General features: G+C 39.1%; 7 protein-coding genes across 10 annotated transcripts; 2 read left to right on the top strand and 5 right to left on the bottom strand.

The window, feature by feature from the left end:
• Nucleotides 1-1,547: 1,547 nt before the first annotated feature.
• Nucleotides 1,548-3,027, top strand: LOC124349881 (calcium/calmodulin-dependent protein kinase kinase 1-like). Its single transcript, XM_046800806.1, has 4 exons — nucleotides 1,548-1,690; nucleotides 1,776-1,998; nucleotides 2,064-2,177; nucleotides 2,265-3,027. Exons 2-4 carry the CDS (start codon nucleotides 1,779-1,781, stop codon nucleotides 2,897-2,899), a joined length of 969 nt encoding a protein of 322 aa, XP_046656762.1. The 5' UTR covers nucleotides 1,548-1,690; nucleotides 1,776-1,778; the 3' UTR covers nucleotides 2,900-3,027.
• A 462-nt stretch (nucleotides 3,028-3,489) lies between these two features.
• LOC124350027 (yemanuclein-like) lies at nucleotides 3,490-4,552 on the top strand. The gene is made up of 4 exons (XM_046801005.1): nucleotides 3,490-3,557; nucleotides 3,650-3,799; nucleotides 3,882-3,965; nucleotides 4,038-4,552. Exons 1-4 carry the CDS (start codon nucleotides 3,552-3,554, stop codon nucleotides 4,395-4,397), a joined length of 600 nt encoding a protein of 199 aa, XP_046656961.1. The 5' UTR covers nucleotides 3,490-3,551; the 3' UTR covers nucleotides 4,398-4,552.
• Nucleotides 4,553-5,188: 636 nt separating this feature from the next.
• On the bottom strand, nucleotides 5,189-7,385 carry LOC124349696 (F-box/LRR-repeat protein 4-like). Its single transcript, XM_046800489.1, has 4 exons — nucleotides 7,264-7,385; nucleotides 7,012-7,196; nucleotides 6,786-6,952; nucleotides 5,189-6,713 (listed from the first exon to the last, which is right to left on the bottom strand). The coding sequence occupies exons 2-4, from the start codon at nucleotides 7,072-7,074 to the stop codon at nucleotides 5,597-5,599; spliced, it is 1,347 nt and encodes a 448-aa protein (XP_046656445.1). The 5' UTR covers nucleotides 7,075-7,196; nucleotides 7,264-7,385; the 3' UTR covers nucleotides 5,189-5,596.
• Nucleotides 7,386-8,861: 1,476 nt separating this feature from the next.
• Nucleotides 8,862-14,704, bottom strand: LOC124349533 (glucose dehydrogenase [FAD, quinone]-like). 4 transcript variants are annotated; one of them, XM_046800219.1, is made up of 9 exons: nucleotides 14,272-14,704; nucleotides 13,807-13,896; nucleotides 13,403-13,716; nucleotides 11,356-11,626; nucleotides 10,765-11,000; nucleotides 10,382-10,701; nucleotides 9,934-10,313; nucleotides 9,135-9,854; nucleotides 8,862-9,064 (listed from the first exon to the last, which is right to left on the bottom strand). In XM_046800219.1, the coding sequence occupies exons 4-9, from the start codon at nucleotides 11,476-11,478 to the stop codon at nucleotides 8,927-8,929; spliced, it is 1,917 nt and encodes a 638-aa protein (XP_046656175.1). In that variant the 5' UTR covers nucleotides 11,479-11,626; nucleotides 13,403-13,716; nucleotides 13,807-13,896; nucleotides 14,272-14,704; the 3' UTR covers nucleotides 8,862-8,926. The 4 variants fall into 4 exon arrangements, with proteins under 4 accessions (XP_046656175.1, XP_046656176.1, XP_046656174.1 ...); XM_046800220.1 differs by lacking the exon at nucleotides 13,807-13,896 and having other exon boundaries at nucleotides 14,272-14,403; nucleotides 14,559-14,704; XM_046800218.1 differs by lacking the exon at nucleotides 13,807-13,896.
• Nucleotides 14,705-15,114: 410 nt separating this feature from the next.
• LOC124349592 lies at nucleotides 15,115-17,458 on the bottom strand. The gene is made up of 4 exons (XM_046800331.1): nucleotides 17,135-17,458; nucleotides 16,888-17,060; nucleotides 16,648-16,808; nucleotides 15,115-16,488 (listed from the first exon to the last, which is right to left on the bottom strand). Exons 1-4 carry the CDS (start codon nucleotides 17,316-17,318, stop codon nucleotides 15,330-15,332), a joined length of 1,677 nt encoding a protein of 558 aa, XP_046656287.1. The 5' UTR covers nucleotides 17,319-17,458; the 3' UTR covers nucleotides 15,115-15,329.
• A 277-nt stretch (nucleotides 17,459-17,735) lies between these two features.
• Nucleotides 17,736-20,123, bottom strand: LOC124349702 (vacuolar protein sorting-associated protein 4-like). The gene is made up of 8 exons (XM_046800497.1): nucleotides 19,903-20,123; nucleotides 19,729-19,840; nucleotides 19,523-19,667; nucleotides 19,227-19,464; nucleotides 18,822-19,165; nucleotides 18,613-18,750; nucleotides 18,300-18,528; nucleotides 17,736-18,221 (listed from the first exon to the last, which is right to left on the bottom strand). Exons 1-8 carry the CDS (start codon nucleotides 19,924-19,926, stop codon nucleotides 18,120-18,122), a joined length of 1,332 nt encoding a protein of 443 aa, XP_046656453.1. The 5' UTR covers nucleotides 19,927-20,123; the 3' UTR covers nucleotides 17,736-18,119.
• Nucleotides 20,124-20,226: 103 nt separating this feature from the next.
• LOC124349889 lies at nucleotides 20,227-21,828 on the bottom strand. The gene is made up of 6 exons (XM_046800815.1): nucleotides 21,676-21,828; nucleotides 21,349-21,613; nucleotides 21,086-21,276; nucleotides 20,774-21,018; nucleotides 20,551-20,694; nucleotides 20,227-20,487 (listed from the first exon to the last, which is right to left on the bottom strand). The coding sequence occupies exons 2-6, from the start codon at nucleotides 21,598-21,600 to the stop codon at nucleotides 20,396-20,398; spliced, it is 924 nt and encodes a 307-aa protein (XP_046656771.1). The 5' UTR covers nucleotides 21,601-21,613; nucleotides 21,676-21,828; the 3' UTR covers nucleotides 20,227-20,395.
• Between the last annotated feature and the right edge of the window lie 222 nt (nucleotides 21,829-22,050).

Below are 22,050 nucleotides of genomic sequence, written 5' to 3'. Positions count from 1 at the left end.
CCGCACGCGCTTCTTCTTCTACGCTGCAATCTTCCGGCCATCCTGGGACTACGGATGCCATCCGCCGGAGTGCTCTTTATCTCTCCGGCTATTTTACTCCAGTCTGGCCATCCAGCTTTGCTGAATGTACTACACCAAACTCTCTACTACTCCGACTATCTTACCGAGTTGATAGTCATCTGCTACCCCGATCTACTCTCTTGCTCCGGGGTAGTATTTCGATAGAGTCGTCGAAATATTTCTAAGTCCATACTTTAAGAATTTTTATAAACAGGGGTGCCTTCCCTATATAGGAAAGTAGCTAATGTTCCGCCGCATAATGTCTTGGTTTGACGGCCCATTTTAAGAGAAAGGTCGGGCACATGGGCCTGACCTGCCGTCCGACAGTTTCCGAGGACCGTCGATTTGTGTCGGTGTTTACCTGCATTATTCGGCGGGGTTTGTAGCTGGTTTTATCCGTCCAGCACCTCGCGCTGGTCCGGATCAACCCCCGTCGCATTCTGAGCAGCGGGCTTCGGTTTCCACGCTGCCTGCGCTCGGTCGCGTCTTCGTACTTCAGCTCTGAGCTGCTTGGGTGTTAGATCTTCGTCATCTATCCACTCTATCGGGTTAGACCTTTCGAGGTCGGCCGACGCCGGTACGTTTACCACCGGCATCTTCGGTGGACCGTGTCGTGGTCTTGCTCCCGTGGCCGGTGCCACATCTGCCGGACGATTCGCATCTCCACCGTCCACACCCGAGGCACTCGTTGTCTCTCGCGGCTGTGCCCCATGTGGCCGGCGACTCGTAGCTTTATCACCGTCGCCCGGACGTTTCCCAGTTACTCCGTCAAATGCCGAGGCAATCGTTACCTCTCGTGGCTGTGCCACATGTGGCCGGCAATCCGTAGCCTCATCGCCGAGGGCCGTGGTATTCCACACGAGGAGGGACGTAGGGCACTAGGACGGGCAGGAGTGGCTGGTGAGTGACCCTGTAGACTGGTGCAGACGGGGCTTGGTAGGCCGGGGCCGAATTTGAGGAGTAGGTAGCCTCGTATCCGTTGCTGTCTGCCCTGTAGTAGACGACTGGGGTGCGGCCGTCCGGGAGGGCGACCGACTGGGTTAACTCATGTTTACTGGCGTTTCTAAATTTAAAAAATAAGTCAGTAAGTTTTCAATGCCAAGGCGCTTGATTTTTGGTAATAAGTGCGGTAGGAAGGATAACTAAAACATGGGTAGATAACCTTTTGTCTTCGTTGCTTATCTTCCGGAGCACTAATCAAGACACGAAACGGAAACGTCAGCTGTGCACGCAATTGAATTTTTGATAGCCCAATTCATTATTGAAAAGTAACGATTGGTCGATTGCTCCACACTTCCTTCTGCCGTTTCCGGCAACACACGTCACAACCTACGCATGGGAAAAATTATTTGCATTAACAGAGAGTCGATTTTTGTTTCCATTTTTCTTGGATTTTTGTTCCGATTGTTCAACTTGGAATAGCTTAAAATGTCATGATCAAATTAACTTTCAATTGAGATGTGAGGTGACCCAAATCAACCAATACTCGCTAAGAGAATTTATCGGCCAGGTAAGTTCGCTATATTCCAGATAACCTTGATTTAAAATAAAACTAATAGTTATCTACATCGTCTAGGGATCCTATGGAATCGTCCAGTTGGCTTACAGCAAATTTGACAACCAAAACTATGTAAAGATTTTATCACCAAGTGAAATTATTGGAAAATCTGACTGGACATTAATTAATCAAAATTTCACCTTTTTTTTAAAATAAGGCCATGAAAATCCTTTCCAAGAAGAAAATGTTGAAAAGGGCCGGTTTCTTCGGTCGACTAGCCCCGCAAAGAAAGAAATCTGATAAAGGAAGCACTGGATCGACATCTCATCCGCTGGATCGCATCTATCGTGAAATCAACGTTCTTAAGAAATTGAGCAATCCTAACATTGTCAAATTAGTGGAGGTGTTGGACGACCCAGTTCAAGACAATCTTTACTTGGGTATAATAGTGTTGGCAAGCATTTAAAGTTAAGCGTAAATTATAATTCATTTTGAAAAATTGCAGCTTTTGAATTACTTGATCTGGGAGCAGTTGTGTCGGGTGAGCCGAACGGTAATCCGATGGAAGAAAATCAAGCCAGGATACACTTTCGTGATTTGTTGTTAGGAATTGACTACCGTAATAAAACAAATTTGTTCATTATAATTATTTTGAAATTAAATTGTGTACAGTTACTGACGTAATTTGTATTCGTCAAATGATCAGTGCATCGCAATCATGTCGTCCATCGTGACATCAAGCCAGCCAATTTGCTTCTCGGCTGTGACGGAAGGTTGCGCATTGCCGACTTCGGTGTCAGTTGCGAGTTCCACGGAGCGGAAGACATTGTGCTGGAAACCGCGGCCGGAACGCCGGCTTTTCACGCTCCGGAAGCACTGGCGGGCTCGGGTCAATTTCACGGCAAGGCAGCGGATGTTTGGGCCATGGGGGTCACACTCTATTTTCTCGTCTACGGAGCTCTGCCCTTCAGCGACACCAACATCTCGGCCCTGCAAAAATTAATTCAACATCAAGAATTAAGATTTCCGGACGAATTGAACACCTCTGCCCAACTGAGGGATTTGCTTAAGCAGATGCTGGACAAAGATCCGAGTCGAAGGATTACCGTGTCAGAGATGAAAGAGCATTCGTGGGTGACTTGTGACGGGACCTGGCTGTTTCAAGAAGAGGAAAACAGTTGCAACATCGATTGTTTTGATAATATTATTATCGACGAATCTCCGCTGTATCCACCAGTTTTCTCCATTCCTTCCATCCCGTACTTCAGTTCGCTTACTCATCTAATGAAAACTATGTTTCTCAAACACTCTTTTCATCTTCCCTCTTTCAAATTCAGTTAATTCATTATGGCCACTATTAGAGAGATGTCGCTGCTCCAGGTGGGTATCGATCGTACAAATATACATACATACAGAAGCTTCGGTGTTATTATGGAATTGAAATTCGTTCTTTATAAGGAATAAACAAATTTAACAGATAAATATAAAAAAGAAATCGTTTTCATGCATGTACGCCAGCCAATGAATTTACCTTAAAAAAAATGACAGAAATACTTTCGGATCCCGATTAATCAACACATAACTAGCACAAGCTGGAATACAAGTTGCAATTGCGCAAAAGATACAGTCACGAATTTTGAGATTCTTTTACCCACCCTCCACAACAGTCTAATTTATGTGGCTCAACATAAATGACACTTTCACCCTTACACCCATGTGACTTTTACTGGTTCCGACTTCCATTCACGAAGCACCGATTTAGGAGAACTTTTGGAATTATTGGGCAACTGAAGTCAAACTGGTTCCCGTCATACAACGAGAACCATTGCGCTTTCTCAAATATCTCATTTCGAATGTGAAATATCCTTTTATCGATAAACGAACCCCCCCACTATAATGGGTGGCTCTGTATAAAAGACGGCACAGTCACTGTCAAATGCACAGTCAAACCGATTGAACTATCTTCCCCAACTCGCAGTTCTTGTTTTCCAGTATGAAGGTAAAATTAAATAGAATTAATTCCTATACAGTCGTATAACCGAAAAAACGCAATTGCATTACGTCGTCTAACTATTAAATTGGTAATTTCAGTTCGTTATCCTCGCTGCTTTGTTGGCTGTATCTGCCGCGTCCTATAATAATAATAAAGCGCCAGTTAACTTTGGTTCATTGACTTACTCCGACTCAGCCAACTCTGCACCCAATTATCTCACACCAGTTAACTCGGTTAACACCGAAACGGTTCGATAAACATTTCAAGACTACATACTCTCGTCTAATAAATACAAATAAGATCCTATTAACCAATTCTCATGAATCGTAGGTTTATTCCACGCCGATTACCCCCGTCCTAACTTATTCTGAGGTTGATAACGTTTCACCTATCTCTGAACCAGCAGCCTACGAAGTAACTACAAACAAATCGAGAAATCTAACAGTAATTTAACGTGTCACTCTTTTTCGCATGTCATAATTTCAGACTGCTGAAGCCGATGCATATGAAGAAGAAGAACACGAAGAAGAGGACGAAGAGGATGACGAAGAGGATACTGAGACCAAAAGTGAATCAGAATCTACCGATGGCCAAAACAATGAGGATTCCGGCGATGAAAATGTAAATGCTACTTCGGCCGTTGGTGCTGAATATGAGCATGAGCACACATCTGCCAGCACTCACGTTATTACCTCGGCTTACAAGGAGCCCGAGTACAGCACAACGTCCATCCCCGTCGTGGTTGTCTCTACTCCGGCCTACCAAACTCCATCTACCACCGCCGTTCCGGTTTACGAAGCAAAAGATAAATTCTTGCCTTATTGGCTGCGCCAGCGTAATTACTAGAGTTCATTTTAACGAAGAAAAAGTCTACACATCTTTTTTCATTTGAACGCTAAATTTCCTACGGCCATACTAATCTTGTGCTACTTATTGTAATTGTAATATTCCTACTATATAAAAGAGATATCAGTTTTGCTAACAATGAAGAATTTTATCCAGACGTAACGTATTGCTGCATATTGTCCAATGAGGAGGTACCCGGTACAAGTCCCTAAAGTTCCCTATAAGTCCCCTAAGTTGAAGAAAACAATAAGGTTATCCAACACATACACGGAATAGAACACATCACCGACAATTTACAGACGAAGTCACTCGAATTTAACAATGGTAATTTTCGAAGATATGATCCATAATCCATCAGCACACAATTCAGGTAAAATCAAAACCCTAATCAGAGGAAAATTCGCATCCCATTCTAACAAAGCACCAACACTTCAACTGTCAAAGAAAGAACCAAGAAGATGGTAGGGGTAGGGGCTAGCATGCGCCCAATAAATGAAGGTAACTCTGACCGCCAGATGGCCTTTCCAGTGTCCAGCCAACCAGCCATAACCATAAAAAAAAAAAAAAAAATCAAGAACAATAATAATAACGACCAAATTCATCAGGATTCAGGACTCAGGAGGACTTGATTATACTAACTTGGCTTTAAGCAGAGCGACTGATTTGTAGTGAAGAAAAGGTAACGGACTGCATTCACTTCCACTTCATCTTCGCTCAACATATTGCAGAACATAATACATCATAGCATAAGCTCTTATTCGAACTTAATGGTAAAGAGAAACCAAAGCGCGGAGGATTTAACGGGGCTTTATTGAACAAGCGAAGGGTGAATGTAAGGCGCAATAACAAGTTGGTTGTTATGGTTGTTATTAGGCTAAATTAGAACGTCGCATATTTTGCCAGCGAGATACTATATAAATATTTCACACGGCCAAGCACTTTTCTTAATTACATCAAACTGAAGTGACTTACACAACTGTATTATTCTAGGGAATTTTAAAGAAGAAAAAAAGCCCCTCAGCAAACTGTTTTAAACAAATTTAGGTTTTGTGATTTGAGTATTCAATTTCCGAAACATTTCAGGATGAGCAAACATTTAGATGAGTAAATGTTTTACACTAACAAAGAGTTGAAATTGAAATATTCATCAAACGTACAAAAAACGGAGGACAAATTATGTAACTTAAAATGATCCCAACTTAATCGTTTTCAGGTATAGGAAGCTCTTGAAACACAATACAGCCCAACATGAAATTCCAGTCGTTTTGAATAGCTTTGTTTTTCCATGTGACAATGTTATCCAATGTCAGTTTACTGCAGCCAATCAGCAAGACCTTCTTGATTCCATTTTCTTGCATAAACACATTGACACTTCTGTTGGTGATGGAATGGCAACCACCTAGTACCAATTCCACCAGATGCAAGAAAGGATTCGACTGTGCAGCTGTTAGTAACACATCATCTGTGAGCGTATCGCAATTTCTTATGTCGATTTCCACAAGTAAAGGTGATAATAAGAGAAACGCCAGATTTTCGGAGGGAATACAAGAGTTGGGACTGGGACCACGGCAACTAGCACAGCAGGATCCCAGGCTTAATTTGACGAGATTCTTTAGCTTCGGAATGTCCAACTTGATCCGTTTGGGTCGAGAGGAATTCCACGTGGAGGTAGTGTACTTGCGATTACCCGTGAGTGCTAGGACGTCAAGATTTGGACATAGTTCGCAGATGGTGTTGATATTGATAGGGATGTCAAGATCCTGAAGTTTCAGTACCTTCAAATTTCGTCCTTTAGCTTCCAGAAGGGGAGTAACGCCATCATCGAAAGTAATTTCACTTGAATCTTCACATCCTTTGATGATGAGCTCACATAGTCTTTCAACAGAAATAAGGGATAAAAGATCTGCGTTCCTCAATCCAGCTATCGTAGTAATGTGCACTTTTAACAGGGACGGACAAAGAGACAACACCATCTTGAGTGAACCCCAAGTGTAAGGTGAAGAGTACTTTTTCTTGAGTTTCAAATCAACGAAGGAATACTTGGGAATTTCCAGCTGCTCTTTGCTCCTGAAGTCCCGTTGATGCATCTCTGCCAAGATTTGAATTGACGCCATATCACAGTATTCCAATTCAGGCAAATTTTCAATGGCTACTTGAATGCCACTATTGGTTACTTGGGTTCCATTGGTCCATAGCTTAACAATTGATTTGCATAGACCAAGTGATTCATTTCTGTTTCCCGAATGATCAACACTGACACACAATGATGCTAATCCAACATCTGTAACTTTAGAACAGAATGAAACATCCAGTTCTCTAAAATAAAAACAAGAGAATTTAAATTATTACAAATTTTAAGTGAGAAAAGCAAGTTGATAAGTGCTAAACCTCAAATCTTTGCAAAAAGCACCAAGAATTTCCAAACAACTGTCCCCAATTTCACCATCTCCAATGTTCAATACTCTGAGTTGTTGAAATCTCTGGAGGTATGGTTCCAGGTTGTAAGGAAAGATATCAGATCCTGGAGAACGTATGATTTCCAAATTTTTCAACGACTAAAAAAATTAAAATTAAGTCATGATGTACAACAAAAAGGGTAACTTGTGCAAATTACTGGACATCTTTTTGAAGCAACTTGAAGAAACCCATCAACATTTTCAGCTGTTTGGTTGACCATGGCGATTCATTCAGATATTAGCATTTCCAGGTAACACCACAGCAACTGATTTCCTTTAGACCTCTCTTTCTGGCGGAATTTGAAAGGAATAAGATTTGCAATACCCAACAATAGTGTTGATGCTGAAAAAGGGGATCAAAACAACACATCAAATGTTTGGTCTACCAAATGTAACATTTTGAAACTTACGCAATAAATCGAAAAAATTCGATACACGTTTGTAAAGCTCATCATCTTCTCCTTTTTCCAGTAAATCAATGACAGTAGACCCACTATCACTTACTTTTTCAACCAACAACCGATTGATCCAGGGTCATTCCATCCCAACTCGAATTTTTTCGTCGCGGAAAAAAATAGAAATGTCTGATTTTTTTACAGTGTGTTCCTTATACATCAATCATGCACTGTGTAAAATATTAGATTTTTTAAAAGAAACCGGAAGCTGAAAATCAAATTCAAAGTTTCTGGTTTAGCAATAAAATTTTAAACCGAAATCGCGATTTTCACCTTTTTTTACCGTTTCCTTTCACGGCAAGGAAAAACAAAATTAATGAAAAAACAGGAAAAAATTCGCTCTTTCGAATGGTTTTTTTTAAATTTTTATTTTGTTTTAATTTGTTACCATAAAGTTAAGTTAAAGGTTAAAACTTTTCAAGGCCCTAGCAAAAATCTCGGACAAGGCAGAAGCCTGAAATTTAATACTTATATAGTTACCCATAGTCTGTATGAGCATAAAAATTTTCAGCGTGGGCAAAGTATGCGTGAATTAGTTATAATTATTTTAAATTTTCCAGTTCGGCCGTATCTGTTAACACGGGAAAATAATTTCAGATCATGAGACTCGAGGATAACAGAAGCCGCGACCCCCATGGGACTTCGCGTCTTGGGAGATGACGCAAAAAAAGAGAGGGGACTTGCTAAAAATTCCTAGACGCGAAGTCCCATGGGGGTCGCGGCTTCTGTTATCCTCGAATCTCATGATCTGAAATTATTTTCCCGTGTTAACAGATACGGCCGAACTGGAAAATTTAAAATAATTATAACTAATTCACGCATACTTTGCCCACGCTGAAAATTTTTATGCTCATACAGACTATGGGTAACTATATAAGTATTAAATTTCAGGCTTCTGCCTTGTCCGAGATTTTTGCTAGGGCCTTGAAAAGTTTTAACCTTTAACTTAACTTTATGGTAACAAATTAAAACAAAATAAAAATTTAAAAAAAACCATTCGAAAGAGCGAATTTTTTCCTGTTTTTTCATTAATTTTGTTTTTCCTTGCCGTGAAAGGAAACGGTAAAAAAAGGTGAAAATCGCGATTTCGGTTTAAAATTTTATTGCTAAACCAGAAACTTTGAATTTGATTTTCAGCTTCCGGTTTCTTTAAAAAAATCTAATATTTTACACAGTGCATGATTGATGTATAAGGAACACACTGTAAAAAAATCAGACATTTCTATTTTTTTCCGCGACGAAAAAATTCGAGTTGGGATGGAATGACCCTTGAGCAATAATTAGAATGTCATACGTTAACGTCAATGAGTATTTATTTAGAGACTAGGGAAGTGGAACACTGGGGAAATGTACTAAAACAATCAGTAGATTTTCCGGGGTAATAAATTTACTTTTATGTGTGAATTTTTTTTTTGTTAATCATATAAAAAAAATGTGGCTGACTGAATTTGAATACCAATTTTTCTGAGTGGAAAAAAGCAACACATCTTTAAGCCACTAAAGGTTGCATTAAAAACGTGATAAATCGAAAGGCAACAAATTTTAAAAAAATCTAGAAAATTATAATAATTTATTACGAGATAATTTATGATAATGTATGGTCATAATATAAATAGTGTTAATCTTGCTTCTCTTTTTCATTTTCTTCAACAAGCAAAGTCTCTTCTTTGAGCTGAGAAACATCTTCCTTCTTTTCCTTTTTTATTTTCAGCCAAGATTCTTTAATCATGTCCGAGACTTTCTCTCCAATCATAATCTAAAATAAGCGAAAAAAAAAAAAATAATAATAAACATTTCAATGGAAGAAAAACAACTAAAAGTCTCACCGCTGGAGCGTTAGTATTGCCCGACACTATCACTGGCATGATGGAACAGTCAGCCACTCTCAAACCCTTGATCCCATGAACTTTCAATTGATGATCGACGACAGCTTTTGTATCTGTGGACGGGCCCATCTTGCACGATCCAGACGGATGGTATCCGGTGGATGAAGTGTAACGGACGAAACAGCGCCAATAATCATCCGTCCACGGGGTGTAGCCTTCACAGCCTGGGAATATCTTGTCGTAGAATTTCGTCCCCAATTTTTTGAACGCTGTTGTTTTGACCAAAGCTAAGGCGAATTTCAAAGATTCGATGATAGTGTCCATATCCGCTGTTTCGCTGAAATAATTTGGATCGATCAGAGGAGGAGTGTAAGGATCGGATGAAGACAACCGTATGGTTCCCCTCGACAGAGGGCGAAGTAGCCAAAGATGAAACTGCAACATGTCCGTATTGACTAACGGCTTGAAATAGCTATCCCAAATTTCATCAGTGAAACCAAAGTTGTGACGCAGGATTCCGCCGCTTTCGGATGCGGCAGTTCCGGAGAGAAAAGTGAGTCCAAGATCCGGCCAATCATCGTCCTCAGTTGGTGCGTATTTCGATTTAATCCAACCAAGACCCTCGCATCCGCCCAACATGGACATGGGCCCATTGGAGTTGAGGGTATAATTGAGAATCGTTGGTAAATTATAGTACCGTGTTTCCATCATCCCGTAAGGCTTTTGAAAAAAAAAAAAAGAAAAATCAATCAAAAAGAACACTTAAATACGGGTTAAGTTGCACGAGTATAATTAATACCTTATCGACGTTAAAGACCATGCCCATAATTTCAGGGTGGTCTTGAAGATTGTCGCCAACAGCCAGGTCGGCAATCAGAGGAATTCCGAATGATTTCAGATGATCTGCTAGACCCACTCCGCTCAACATCAACACTTGCGGACTGTTGATGGCTCCAGCCGAGACGACAACTTCCTTGTTAACTTTGATTTGGTAAATTTTGCCTTTCTTTTCGAAGCGGACAGCAGTCGTTTGCTTGGTTACCGGGTCGATGATGATCTTATGGACATGCGAATGCATTGAAATGTGAAGATTTGAGCGTTTGCGCACTGGCCGAAGAAATGCTTTGGCCGTGGAGCATCGCGCTCCCCTGCGAATCGTTCCTTGCACACTGGTGAAACCTGAAAACTTTTCAATCATTTGATATTTTACTCATTCTATAAGAAACAAGGGAAAATTTAAGACAGACCTATTTGCTGATGCGCGTTAGGATCAACATGTTGGTATCCCATCTCGACGCCTCCTTCAATGAAAGCTGTGACCAATGGCGTCTTGTACGGTGGCTCTTGGACTGTCAAATAGCCACCCGTTCCGTGGTATTTTGTATTGGCCGCTACGTACGGGTTCCGGTTGTCTTCCGACTTGATGAAGTACGGCAATACATCGTCGTAGGACCATCCAGGATTCTCTTTACTCCATTCGTCATAATCTTTTTTGTTGCCTCTAATGTACATCATGTAATTGAGGACGGACGAACCACCGAGAACTTTACCTCTTGGCCATAAACACCTGTTTTAAAATCAAACTGAGTTAGTTATCGAATTGTATTTAATCATTGTCATTTTGCATCACCTATGGCCTTCGATGGAAAGACAGGCTCGAGTTTGAGGAACGGTCTTGTAATTCCAATCAACGTTGCTTCGTTGGAGGAAAGCAGCGGTTCCGGGAATATCGGCAACCATTGGCTCATCTCCTCCTGCCTCCAGCAGCAAAACGTTCCAATCCGACACTTCGCTGAGCCGGTTGGCCACCACCGCACCAGCAGACCCGGCTCCAATGACGATGAAATCATATTCCGTCAAAAACGACTGAAAAAATAGAATTAAAAAAAGATCGCAGTAATCAAACAGGTTCAGTTGTTTTTTTGTTTTTTTTTTTGGGGACAGATGAATCAAAGAAACAAGAAATGGGCGACCTCTTCAAAGCAAACCAAATCATTACAGAGAAACCAGTTTTTCCTATCAAAATTGAGCTTCGTAGCTACGTGACTAGAAGCAGTTAACCTCTTTGAGGTTAATATTCCTTTATTCGGGTGATATTGAATTAAGACAAAGAGGAAAACGTTGGTAGAACTGTGACCACCGATACAAATCTTCAAACACGACATTTTCAATTGAAAACAATGGGAATTAATAATGACTAAGAAATTTGTGAAATGCCTACGGTAACATCGGTGACAAATCCTTCCGGATTGCTATTTTCGAACATGCTGTAGTAGAGATAGGTGGCGAGAAAGGACGGAATTGACGCCCACAAACTCAGCGACCCGGTCACCTGTGATAACATGTCGAGCTACGGGGTATTCAACGCCGTTCTCTAAATAGCATCCACTCGGATCCACTTCGAAACAACAACTGACCGTCGACTGCGTAAGGAATTGAACTTTAAGATTCGCTGTGTACGTGCTACGTGGTCCCCTTTTAAGTTCGACCCGCTAATATTTAAAAAAAAGGACATACGTTGGTATGTAAATATTAAATTTTCCAGTTTTTAACGTGAAATACACACTCCTTCGTAATCTTGATTTTTCCAGAACGCCAAAAAAATCTGAACAGGTTTCGACACCAAATTTTGAACTGAGCCAAATGGTGAGCTGGTCGTGGAGGTAGAAAACAAAAAAAGAAGCAATCTTTGCTAACAAAAACTGAAGAATGAATGCGGCCATGACTTTGACTTAAAACTGTTGGCCCTGATCCAACTAAAAAAGGACAGATCTCGATGATTGGGAGCTGCACTATTTCAGCAAAGACAAGAACACTTGATGTACCTCTTATGACCACATAACCCGAAATTCAATAAAATTGCATAATTTATCTCTCCCTGGAAGTTTTGGCTTGTTGATGGCCATTTTTGGCAGGAACAACGTCCATACATGTCCATGTATACGTGATCTTGATGGAAAAATTACCACTGCAAACAAGTCGATGATTTCAATTAATACACATTTGGCGTGTTGCTTATTACCCTGCAGCATTAACATATTGCGGACCGACGATTACCCGAGGATATCGCCAATTTAAAACATTTGAAGGTCACTAAAAGAAAACCTACAGAAGAATAACGGACCTGTTAATATCTTACCTCTTTGATCTCTTAAGTCTTATCCAAGGACCTTCCATTTATTCCCTTCTCTAGCGAAACGATCCGACTTTGATCCTAAGTTATTTACTCTGCTGGATAAATGTATCAATGTAAACAGTTAAATTTAGAACATAATTCTAAAATTAGACGCAACCAAAAACAATTAAAACCAAAACCTTCTAACTGAATGATTTTAAGATTAGTAAATGTGTAAATGAATTAAGTCGGCGATTTTTCCCATTTGAATACAACTATACAAGGGACAAAATAATAACTATAAATTGGTATTAATAAATGTCGGGCCTGCATCGCAATCCAACGGTACACGCAAAAGATACAGAAGGAAAAAAGGCAACGTCTACGGTGGTGCCTTAACGTATATTTGGCACATCGAACAAGGAAATTCTTGTAGCCCGGAGATAGTCAAGGAATCATCGCAAAAGACGCACGCAACTGTTAACTAATTCACCCTACAGCAACGGAGCTGTTTGATGGAAGTCTATCCGACAACAATAGGAATACTGTCACTCATCACGCAATGAAAGTCAATCCTGTTTGACATTTGATTGAAATCCTTTAAAAGGGCTCCTCACAGTTATTTTGAATCACTAGGTTTTTCACGATGAGTCTATTGGGTGAGATCTAAATAATTTTTCGACCGTCTTCAGGTAACTTTTTAAATGTAAATGAAGTGTCATTGGATTAGGCGTTTGTCTAAGACAATTGTGTCTGGAGCAATCAATGGCACGTAACACACGAGTCTTCTTATTTTTACGAACGCCATGTAGTATTCAAACCTGTTCTCAATGACGGCGGTGCTTCAAAATCCGAAAGCAATAGAACCGGAATTTGTCCGATTCAATCACTCAACCTTGGCTCAAAATAGTTCCAAGCCGGCATTACCCCACTCATTTTTTGTAGGTAGAACAGGATGCATAGCCAAAAGGTTCTTTGTAACGGTTTCAAATTGCATTGACATTATAAGCTTCAACCCGAACGCTGGATATTTGCCGCTTATTGCGAAAAACTTTAACAGATATGCGATAACACTTTACATTAATGAGAATAATTAAGTTGTTGAAATCGGAGGGTAATACTGCTAATAGGCTACATTGATTTAAACAGTTACCTGAAAAATGAGTGGCTGACAAAAGTGAGGAGAAGATTCAAAGATGACCGAAGTTGAGATTGAATGATCGCATGTGGACAATCGTGAAGTTGAAAGAAGTTGACATCTTCTGGGGTAAAGAACAGTAGATTTAGTTTTGGGTTTTGGCTAAAAGTAAATAGGAAAATAATAGCACCCAGACAAATGATAAGAAAATACAAGGAGCTTAATGTTTTCTTTTTTTTTTTTCTTTCTTCGTCCTTGATTTGACTAGAAACCACTAAGAAACCAGTTCGTTGCCGAGTTTCGCTATGCATTTATTGCCTAGGAAATAACTGTAAATATAAAAAACAAAAAGTAAAAGCATTAGAAACAAAAAATGAGTACACACATCGTTAAAAAAAGACTCGTCCATGGTTACCTACTTTTATATTTATAACTTGTTTGTTCTTTTTATTGGATGAAGTATAAACGGATACTCGTGGGAGGAGAAGATAATGCATTCGTTTCTCGCACTCGGAGTGTTAAAAAGGAAATTTGGTTCCATATTGTCAATGCGGAATCGTTCCATCAGATAGGGAAAAATTGCGAAAAAAGAATGTATTATTACGCTTCAAAACCCCATAAAAAGTGGATGAATAGGCTAATGAAAATAGTACTGTAACAAAGTATGAAGTCTGCATAGGACGAATTTCCTTAATACACTAATTTCCTCAAATTCAATTGAATATAAGGTAAATCAACATGTATTCAGCACTAGTATACTAGCTGACTATCACAGTAAATAAAACAAAAAGAATACCCTCCAAAGGACGTCTTTTGGTTGATGTTTGAGTTTAAGCGATTTCATTTCTAAGCTGAAATAGGAATTCTAACAAATAGGAATCTACCTCGGTCAAAGTAGGCCTACTGGCAGCTTTCTAGTGGTTGTGGGGCACTGTTGATGATATCTTGTGACCAGATACACAGCTTACATTCTTTAATGTGTACGTAACACAGCTGACATTTTCTTCCATCATATGCTGAAACAAAACTTACTCAAATTAAAGATCAATAAACAATTTCTTTACAACCCTTAAAATCTCTTCTATAGTTACATAATAGATGAAAAATAAGAGATTGCAGCTCATATTAGGATCTGATTAATCTTTAGATTCAATAGGTTCTAGCCAAACACCATGCAACAAAGATCAAAGTAAATGTTAGGAGTGAATTTACACCTGTCATTCTAGATATTTCAAGCAAGTAGAGAATTCAACAAAAATGTTTTCCTCTAAATTTCTACCATTTTCTACTGTCAAATTTGCCTTCAGACACATTTTAAACTAAAAGCGGCATTGACATACTTAATTAATCATTTGTCACGTGATCGGAAAAGCCACCTATGAGGTAGATAATGCACTAAAATTCACCGCGAGCGTTTGAAAATGTTCCACTTTTATTGTTATACTACGAGTACGGCTAATTGGCTATCAGTAAACATTTAGTTTTTCACTTAGAAAAAAAAAATACAATTAGCGAAATGTGCTTGACGATTAACGCCAAGTATTGAACTAAAATAAAAACAACTCACAACCCTCAAGAGCTGACAGTTTTTTTAGCCTTCCCGAGAAACGGATAAATAGATAACCTGAACTTCGTAATCGACATGAAATTTTCCTAGAAATTCAATTTCTTTGTGTTTGGGGTACTAAATTAAATGGGCAAAGAAAGTAACTACAGAGAACTTAAAATATTGAAGTAGTTGGCGCTTCGGTCTGCCGTTTTATTGGAAATTTTTTTACATTTTGCTTGACGAACGAACATTAGAATTACAGAGGTGGGTTTTATAAACAAAACATGGAATAGAAAATGCATCGACAATTTTTTCAAACTTATTACTCTAATATTATTCAATTGTTATTTCATCTTCACTTTTGCGTTCTTATTGTAACTTTTTTTCTTGCTCTCAGACCTCAATTTCTCCTTCGCCTTCTTCTTCACTTTCTTCTTGGACTCCTTCTTCTTCTCCATCTTCTTCATCCGACTCACAAGGCAAAAACAGGACAGATAATTCCCAATTCTTTTCGACGGATTTGTTTTGCCAATTTTCAACATCCTTTTTGGTTAGCTTTTTACAGCAGTTCAAATTGATTTCCTTGAGAGGGTTGCTTTCTGTCATGAACAATTCGATACCTTTCTCAGTCACAAAATTACAGTCAAACAAGTCTAGTTTCTTAAGATGGTTGAATTCGTTTGATTGGACTGCCTCTTGAAGGACATGGTCTGTGAGTGCATCACAACTCCGAATTTCAATATCCGTAAGTGAGGGAGAGGAAAGCAGGCATATCCAGTCTGTGGATAGAATTTCACCACATAATGTAAGCTTCTTCAGTTTCTTAAACTTGAAATTTTTCAACTTGATCCGTTTTCGTTGAATCGTTCCCATCCTTTCTTCCATCCATCTGGTTGTCGTGTAAGAATTCCGCCAGAGTTTAAGACAGGTAAGGTTAGGACAAAGTTGGATAAGAATGGATATGTTCGTGGAAAACCTTGGGATTGGGCGCAGATTCAAAAGTTCCAGTGACGTCAACGAATTACCTTTAACACTTAAAAGAGGAACTAAACCGCCAGAAAAAGTGAGGATGTCGGATACCGTACAGACGATTTTGAGTTCGGTGAGTCTTTCCAGGGTCGATAAGCTTAAGAGGTCACGTTCTTCTTTTAATCCAATTGACCCAACATTCACCCTAGTAAGTGCAGGGCACAGAAAAGCAATCAACTCTAGGCTGCCAGCCAAGTAGAGGTAGGAGCCATAACGAGGAGGAATATCCAAAACAGTCAGGGAATATTTAGGCTTGTCCAGCAATTTTTGGCTCATAAAGTCTGCTTGATGCATCTCTGCCAAGTGATGAACAGTGAGTACATCTAACTCTTGAAGCGCTGGCAAATTTCTAAGGGCGAGTTTGACGCCTTCCCGAGAAACGGATGATCCATGGACCTTTAACCTTCTTATTGACTTGCATTTGCCCAACAGTTCACTTTCCGGTCCGGAATTAACAACACTGACACACAACCCTGCTATTCCAGCATCTGTAACCTTTAGGCAGCCTCCAACATCCAGGTCCCTATACACACACACAAATTAAAATAAATATAGGTTACTACATGCTAACAGATACATTTCATTCAAGTTTATGGCACATTTATTTAGTATACTTTATTTTCACTTAGTATTTATAAAAGTACTCAATCATGTCACCATGTCCAAGTTATAAGCAATATACCTCAAATCTTTAAGAAAAATTCCAATGTGGATCAAACAGCTGTCTCCTATATCAGAATGCCAAAAGCATAATTTTTGTAAATACTGAAATCTGTGAATGTTTGACGAAACATGCAAGTTGATGTCTTCTTTCACTTCAGCTATTCTCAAAGATTTCAATTTCTGTAATTCACCAAGATTTTGGAATTAGTAAAATTATAAAAATGTATAGAGAGCTAATTATAGCAATTAGTTTCTTAACTGGAAATCTTTTCGAGGCAATGTCAAGGAATCCACAAACTATTTGTTTTGTTTCCATATAAATGCTTGCGCTATCCCTTTTTATCAACATTCTAAGATAACACCACAGTATCCTATTTCCTTGGCGTAGTGGTCTGATGTGATGCAGGGGAAGTTTCAACAAAAGTGTAAAAGCTGAAAAAATAATCAAATTACTAATGCAGTATGTTGCCATTAATTTACTTTTATTAAATAACCATTAAGCTTACGTAATAAATCCAAAAAAGGTATGAAACTTTGGTTAAGTTCGTCATCTTCTCCTTTTGCCAACAAGTTTATGGCATTTTTTGCAGTAGTGTCATCAATCAATTCGTTGAACCTATTTGTCAATGAGCTTCGGACAAACAATGTACATATTTCCTTCAGAGATTTTACGTTTCTTGAACGAGGCATAATCGAAGGTAAATAAATTTACATTCATAGATAAATGAGAATTGGTTTGTTCAGTAAGCGATGCAAGTTCAAGGTGGCATGGCACCAGAAGCAAACAAGAAACAAATGAACACATGCATGAACATGAGGTCGGGCTTTCATATAAATATTGGCGTTGCCAAATTTCATTTATTCGTTAAGTTATTTTTTAAATTGCTTATTTGTTTTTTTGTTAATTGCTATTTGATCATTTTAATTTGTAGTTTGTTTGTTTGTATTTTAAAATCTAAAAACATTTATTGTTCTTATTATAAATTTTGCGAAGCAAGGAAGTATTCTTAACATAGCTACTTCAGAAACTTACAATTGCTAAATTGGGAAAAAAGTAAATTAAATTAGGGATTGCTGGCTGGTTCAAATTTAGAAATGGAATCAATGTGGACTTCAGAAGCATGTATTTCAATTTTACAAATAACTGACCAATTCTTTTCGATTATGGGAGAGTTTTCCATTCATTTCATACCTTCTAATGGTCGCGAAAAGAAGCAAAAAAAAGTATGCAAATAACATGTAAATGGACTTGTTTTGAAGGAGCTTGACGGATTCAATAACTTCTCCTATAATCCGACCATTTCTGCAATCCCAAACGGTCAAGTAGGGAAATAAAGAGAATCACATTTACATCAGTGTAGTGGGGTGGAAAGGTTTTGAATGTGGGGGGTAGAAGTGGGTTTAAAGGAGTGGAGATAAAAAAAGTGGTTTTTATTTACTTGATTCCACACAGCAAAACTGCATTATTTCACATGGTCATTCAGTTTGTTATTATCCCTCTTGACCAAAGTCTTCTGTGAATTTTTGCAATTTAACTAGATCCTCTTCGTTAACAGTCGGCTTAGAAGTGGCTAAAGATCGTAACATGTCACTCTATATCAACAAAACAAAAGCGAAATATTTTCAATGTCGATTTAGATCTCAGCAATAATTTAATAAAAGTAAAATTACCATTGTGACGGGCGGTTCCAACAGTTTTTCTCCAGGTACATCCATCCAGTTCATTTCTATGGCGCCAGGCGATCCGGGACTACAAGGTGTAAGTAAATCGTCAACGATAACATTCGGATCCGCAGTTGATGGACCCCTCACACGTCGGAAATGAGTTGCTAATTGGACTTTTCTGACGGGCTGCATCAGAGCGTCCCTCACCAATATCGTAATGTCAGCTCCAGAGAATCTGCACAAAAATAAATAAATAAACAAATAAATAAAATTATTATTTTTTTTTAAATTCCAAAAATGTGTTTCAATAAAGACTTACCCTTCCGTTTTCTTGGAGAGCAATCGGAGGTCTTCTTCCGTCAGGCTATGTTTTGTATCTCCAAATGCTAGTTTAAACATATTCAGTCTAGCCGGCTCTTCCGGAAGAGGAATGTAAATTCGTTTTTCAAAGCGTCGTCTATGAAAGCATTAACGAATTATTAGAGGCCAATTTGCATGGAAAATGTTTTATTTTAGACTTCAATATACCTGATAGCCGAATCCAGAACCCATGGGATGTTTGTAGCGGCCAAGACTAGGATTCCCTGTTGATCTTTACCAACACCTTGCATTTGAATAAGAAACTCGGTCTTGATTCTTCTGGCAGATTCCGATTCATTCTCTGAGCGAGTTGAACAGAGGGAATCTATCTCGTCGATGAAAACGATCGATGGTTTGTGGGCGCGAGCCAATTCGAACAAGTTACGAACAAGTTTTTCTGATTCACCCAGCCACTTCGACACCAAGTCGGATGATGAAACAGAAAAGAAGGTTGAATTATTCGCCTCGGTGGCCACAGCTTTTGCAAGGTATGATTTGCCAGTCCCAGGTGGCTAATGGGAAGAAAATATTTAATTAGCTTAAATCCAAGGATTTTTTAAAGAAAGGCTTTACCCCAAAGAGAAGGATGCCTTTCCAAGGTGTTCTTTTGCCAGTAAAGAGCTGAGGAAATTTTATGGGCAGAATTACAGCTTCTTTTAAGGCTTCTTTTGCTCCCTCCAACCCAGCAACATCTGACCAACTGACGTTTGGCTTCTCCATAACAATGGCTCCCTCCAGTTTGGTCTGCATTTTCTTTTTTTCAGGATCCTCACCATCTTCATCTGATTCGCTGTCTTTATCATTGTTTTTCCTAAAAAAGGGAATGAATGTAACAAAAGTCAAATCTGATGAGAGACAAACTAGTTTACTTTGTTGGGGCGGCTCCATCTTTAACTGGTTTCTTTCCGGTGTCTTTCCCTTTTTTAAGATATTCTTTCAGCTTTTCAGCCCTTTCAAGATAGTGTTTGCATTTTTCTCGGATTGTCTCTCTGGCTCGCTCACTCTGAGTTCCATCTGAAACAACAAAAACAAATAGGTTATGCAATATCCTGCAGTGATTCCACAAAAATCTTACATTTGATGGCATGCAAAAAGTATTCAACTGAATGCTCGTAGAGGCGCAGTGCTTCTTCATAATTTTTGTTTTTATCCTCTTCAGTTGCTTTCGTCACGAGATCGATGGCTTTCTGCAACAATATTTGATTAGGACTATTGTTGATATTGTGCAATTAAGTTCGATGAGTAATACCTGAAGGGCGGGATTGGTCGCCATCGCCAAACAAATAAAGAATGAAAATTTCACTGACAGCTAAAGCAAATTAAGCAGTAATGCAACAACAATTTAACTGCCACAGCTTCCACCTTTCAATATGATCGTCAGTCAAAAAATCGATGCCAAAAATTAGGACAACCTGAGGAAATAAAAAGGACAACACTAATCTTACTTTCGGTAATGACTGATAGAAATGAAGGCCATGTATCTGACTACCATTATGCGGAAGTTATGGTTCATGAAAATGCCGTACATGGCGCCACATAGCTGTAGTGAAAAGCATTCAAACTTCAAAAAGTTGAGATAATATTTTAATACTGTATTGTGTGATAAAATGGGCTCATCATATACATAAAATTTGCAAATAAACAATCAAGAATCTAAAATCATATCAATTTCTTTTCGACACCATAAATTTCGTTTAGTGTTTAAAATAAAACGTGAGTAGTCTCTTAAAGGACTAGATTATTCATGCTGCTTTTGCAGGAAGTTTGCTGGAGATTTGGCTGGTAAAATTGCTGCTAAATGTCGCTTCCACTCTACCGCTTTCCAATGTGAAATCTAATACACAATAAAATATTAGCCTTTCCTTCAAATTTGCAAAAACATCATTCCTTAATTTACTTTTTTGATTGCCTGCAGCTAGCTCAGCAGCAGTGGTAGCCAACAAAGTGCTATTATCACAGCTGTCAAGCAGATAGTCGCATATCGTAGTCTCGTTCAATACCGGTAGCTTACTTTTCGCGATCCACAACGGCTTCGACACGACTGGAAAAACAATTGAAATAAAAGCGATTGTCTTTTTGGTAACAAAGATCAAAAAGTAAAAAAACAAATAAACCCTTACATTCGATGTACATTGCGATTCCAATAGCGACTAGTCCGACTACTGCGAGGCAGATGAAGAAAATGCCAATCATGGAACACGCTGACATTCTTTTCTTGGACCCATGCACCCCTGATGGTCGTCCAGATTTGACTGGATGCAATTCTAAAGGACTTTCACTCATGTCGACTCGGTGGTGATCACACTTTTCTCTTGTTGGATCGACACTACCAGTAATAGCCCGTGTTACGCAAATCAGACCCGATCTATCAGTTCAAGAAATTTCAATTAAAACACTATAAATACCATAAAGTTATGGAAAGAAACATTTACTTGAGATCGAAGCAACCAGTGGTTTGATGGCTAACATCGGAATTCCAACTAGAATCATTATCGCCAATAGATCTAGCGGCTGGGTGATTTGGGCCGCCAATATCGACGGAAGTGAAGCTGCTCTCCAATCCTGACGTGGCCAAGCATGGCGGCATCGCACCACCAGACACCACAATGACTTTTTCTCTCGACTGTCGATTCAATTTTCAATCAATTAGTTTAAGCAATACAACAAAACAAATTGCTGCACAAGTAAACTCAACTGGAAAGTAAACTGGGACGGAAGGTGAAATCGGCGTCGACGGTTGTTGGCAAAGAGAGAGGGGCGTGACATAAGCGTCGACATCGGGTTTGATTATGCCGAAACTGGCGCACAGACTCAATGGCGAATGACAGTTGTTGTTGTCTTGGATCTTTAGTGTATACGATGGTGGAGACTGAAATTCCAAACGAGTCTGAATTCGGTCGACATCTTCCACGACGATTGATGGTGTCGGTTGCAAATGTCTAGCCATTTTCCTTGTTAACCTAACACCTCGTGGAATAATTTAATAACATTGCAAATAAAGTAATGAGAAGAATTAATGTACCTTAAATTAAATGCCAAAAGAACCACGGATAAAACTAGTACCAATTGGGATTAATAAACGTGACACGTGACGACGCTCTTACAGCGCGGCGTTTATCGACTGCAATCTGTAAAAGGGGCGAGTAATAAACTAAGGTTATTTTCTTTATGGCAAATCAAGGGATGGGTTCAATAAAATTAAAATTTGTCAGACAAAATTTGGCAACTCTGAATCCGTTCTTAATTGCGCATGGGGCATGGGGTCCGAAGTTTTCTTTTGTTATCGCCTTATCGGTACGATGAGTAACAATTTTGTTTTGAATGATTTGTTAATTACTACGAAAGCCTAATGATAAAAGAGTTCGTGGAATTTAAAAGGGTGTTCCATGACTCATTC

The sequence above is a fragment of the Daphnia pulicaria genome, chromosome 7 (assembly GCF_021234035.1).
Source record: "Daphnia pulicaria isolate SC F1-1A chromosome 7, SC_F0-13Bv2, whole genome shotgun sequence".
Taxonomy (NCBI): Eukaryota; Metazoa; Arthropoda; class Branchiopoda; order Diplostraca; family Daphniidae; genus Daphnia; species Daphnia pulicaria.
Note: the sequence above shows the minus strand (reverse complement) of the source record. Positions and strands in the feature narration are given on the sequence as shown.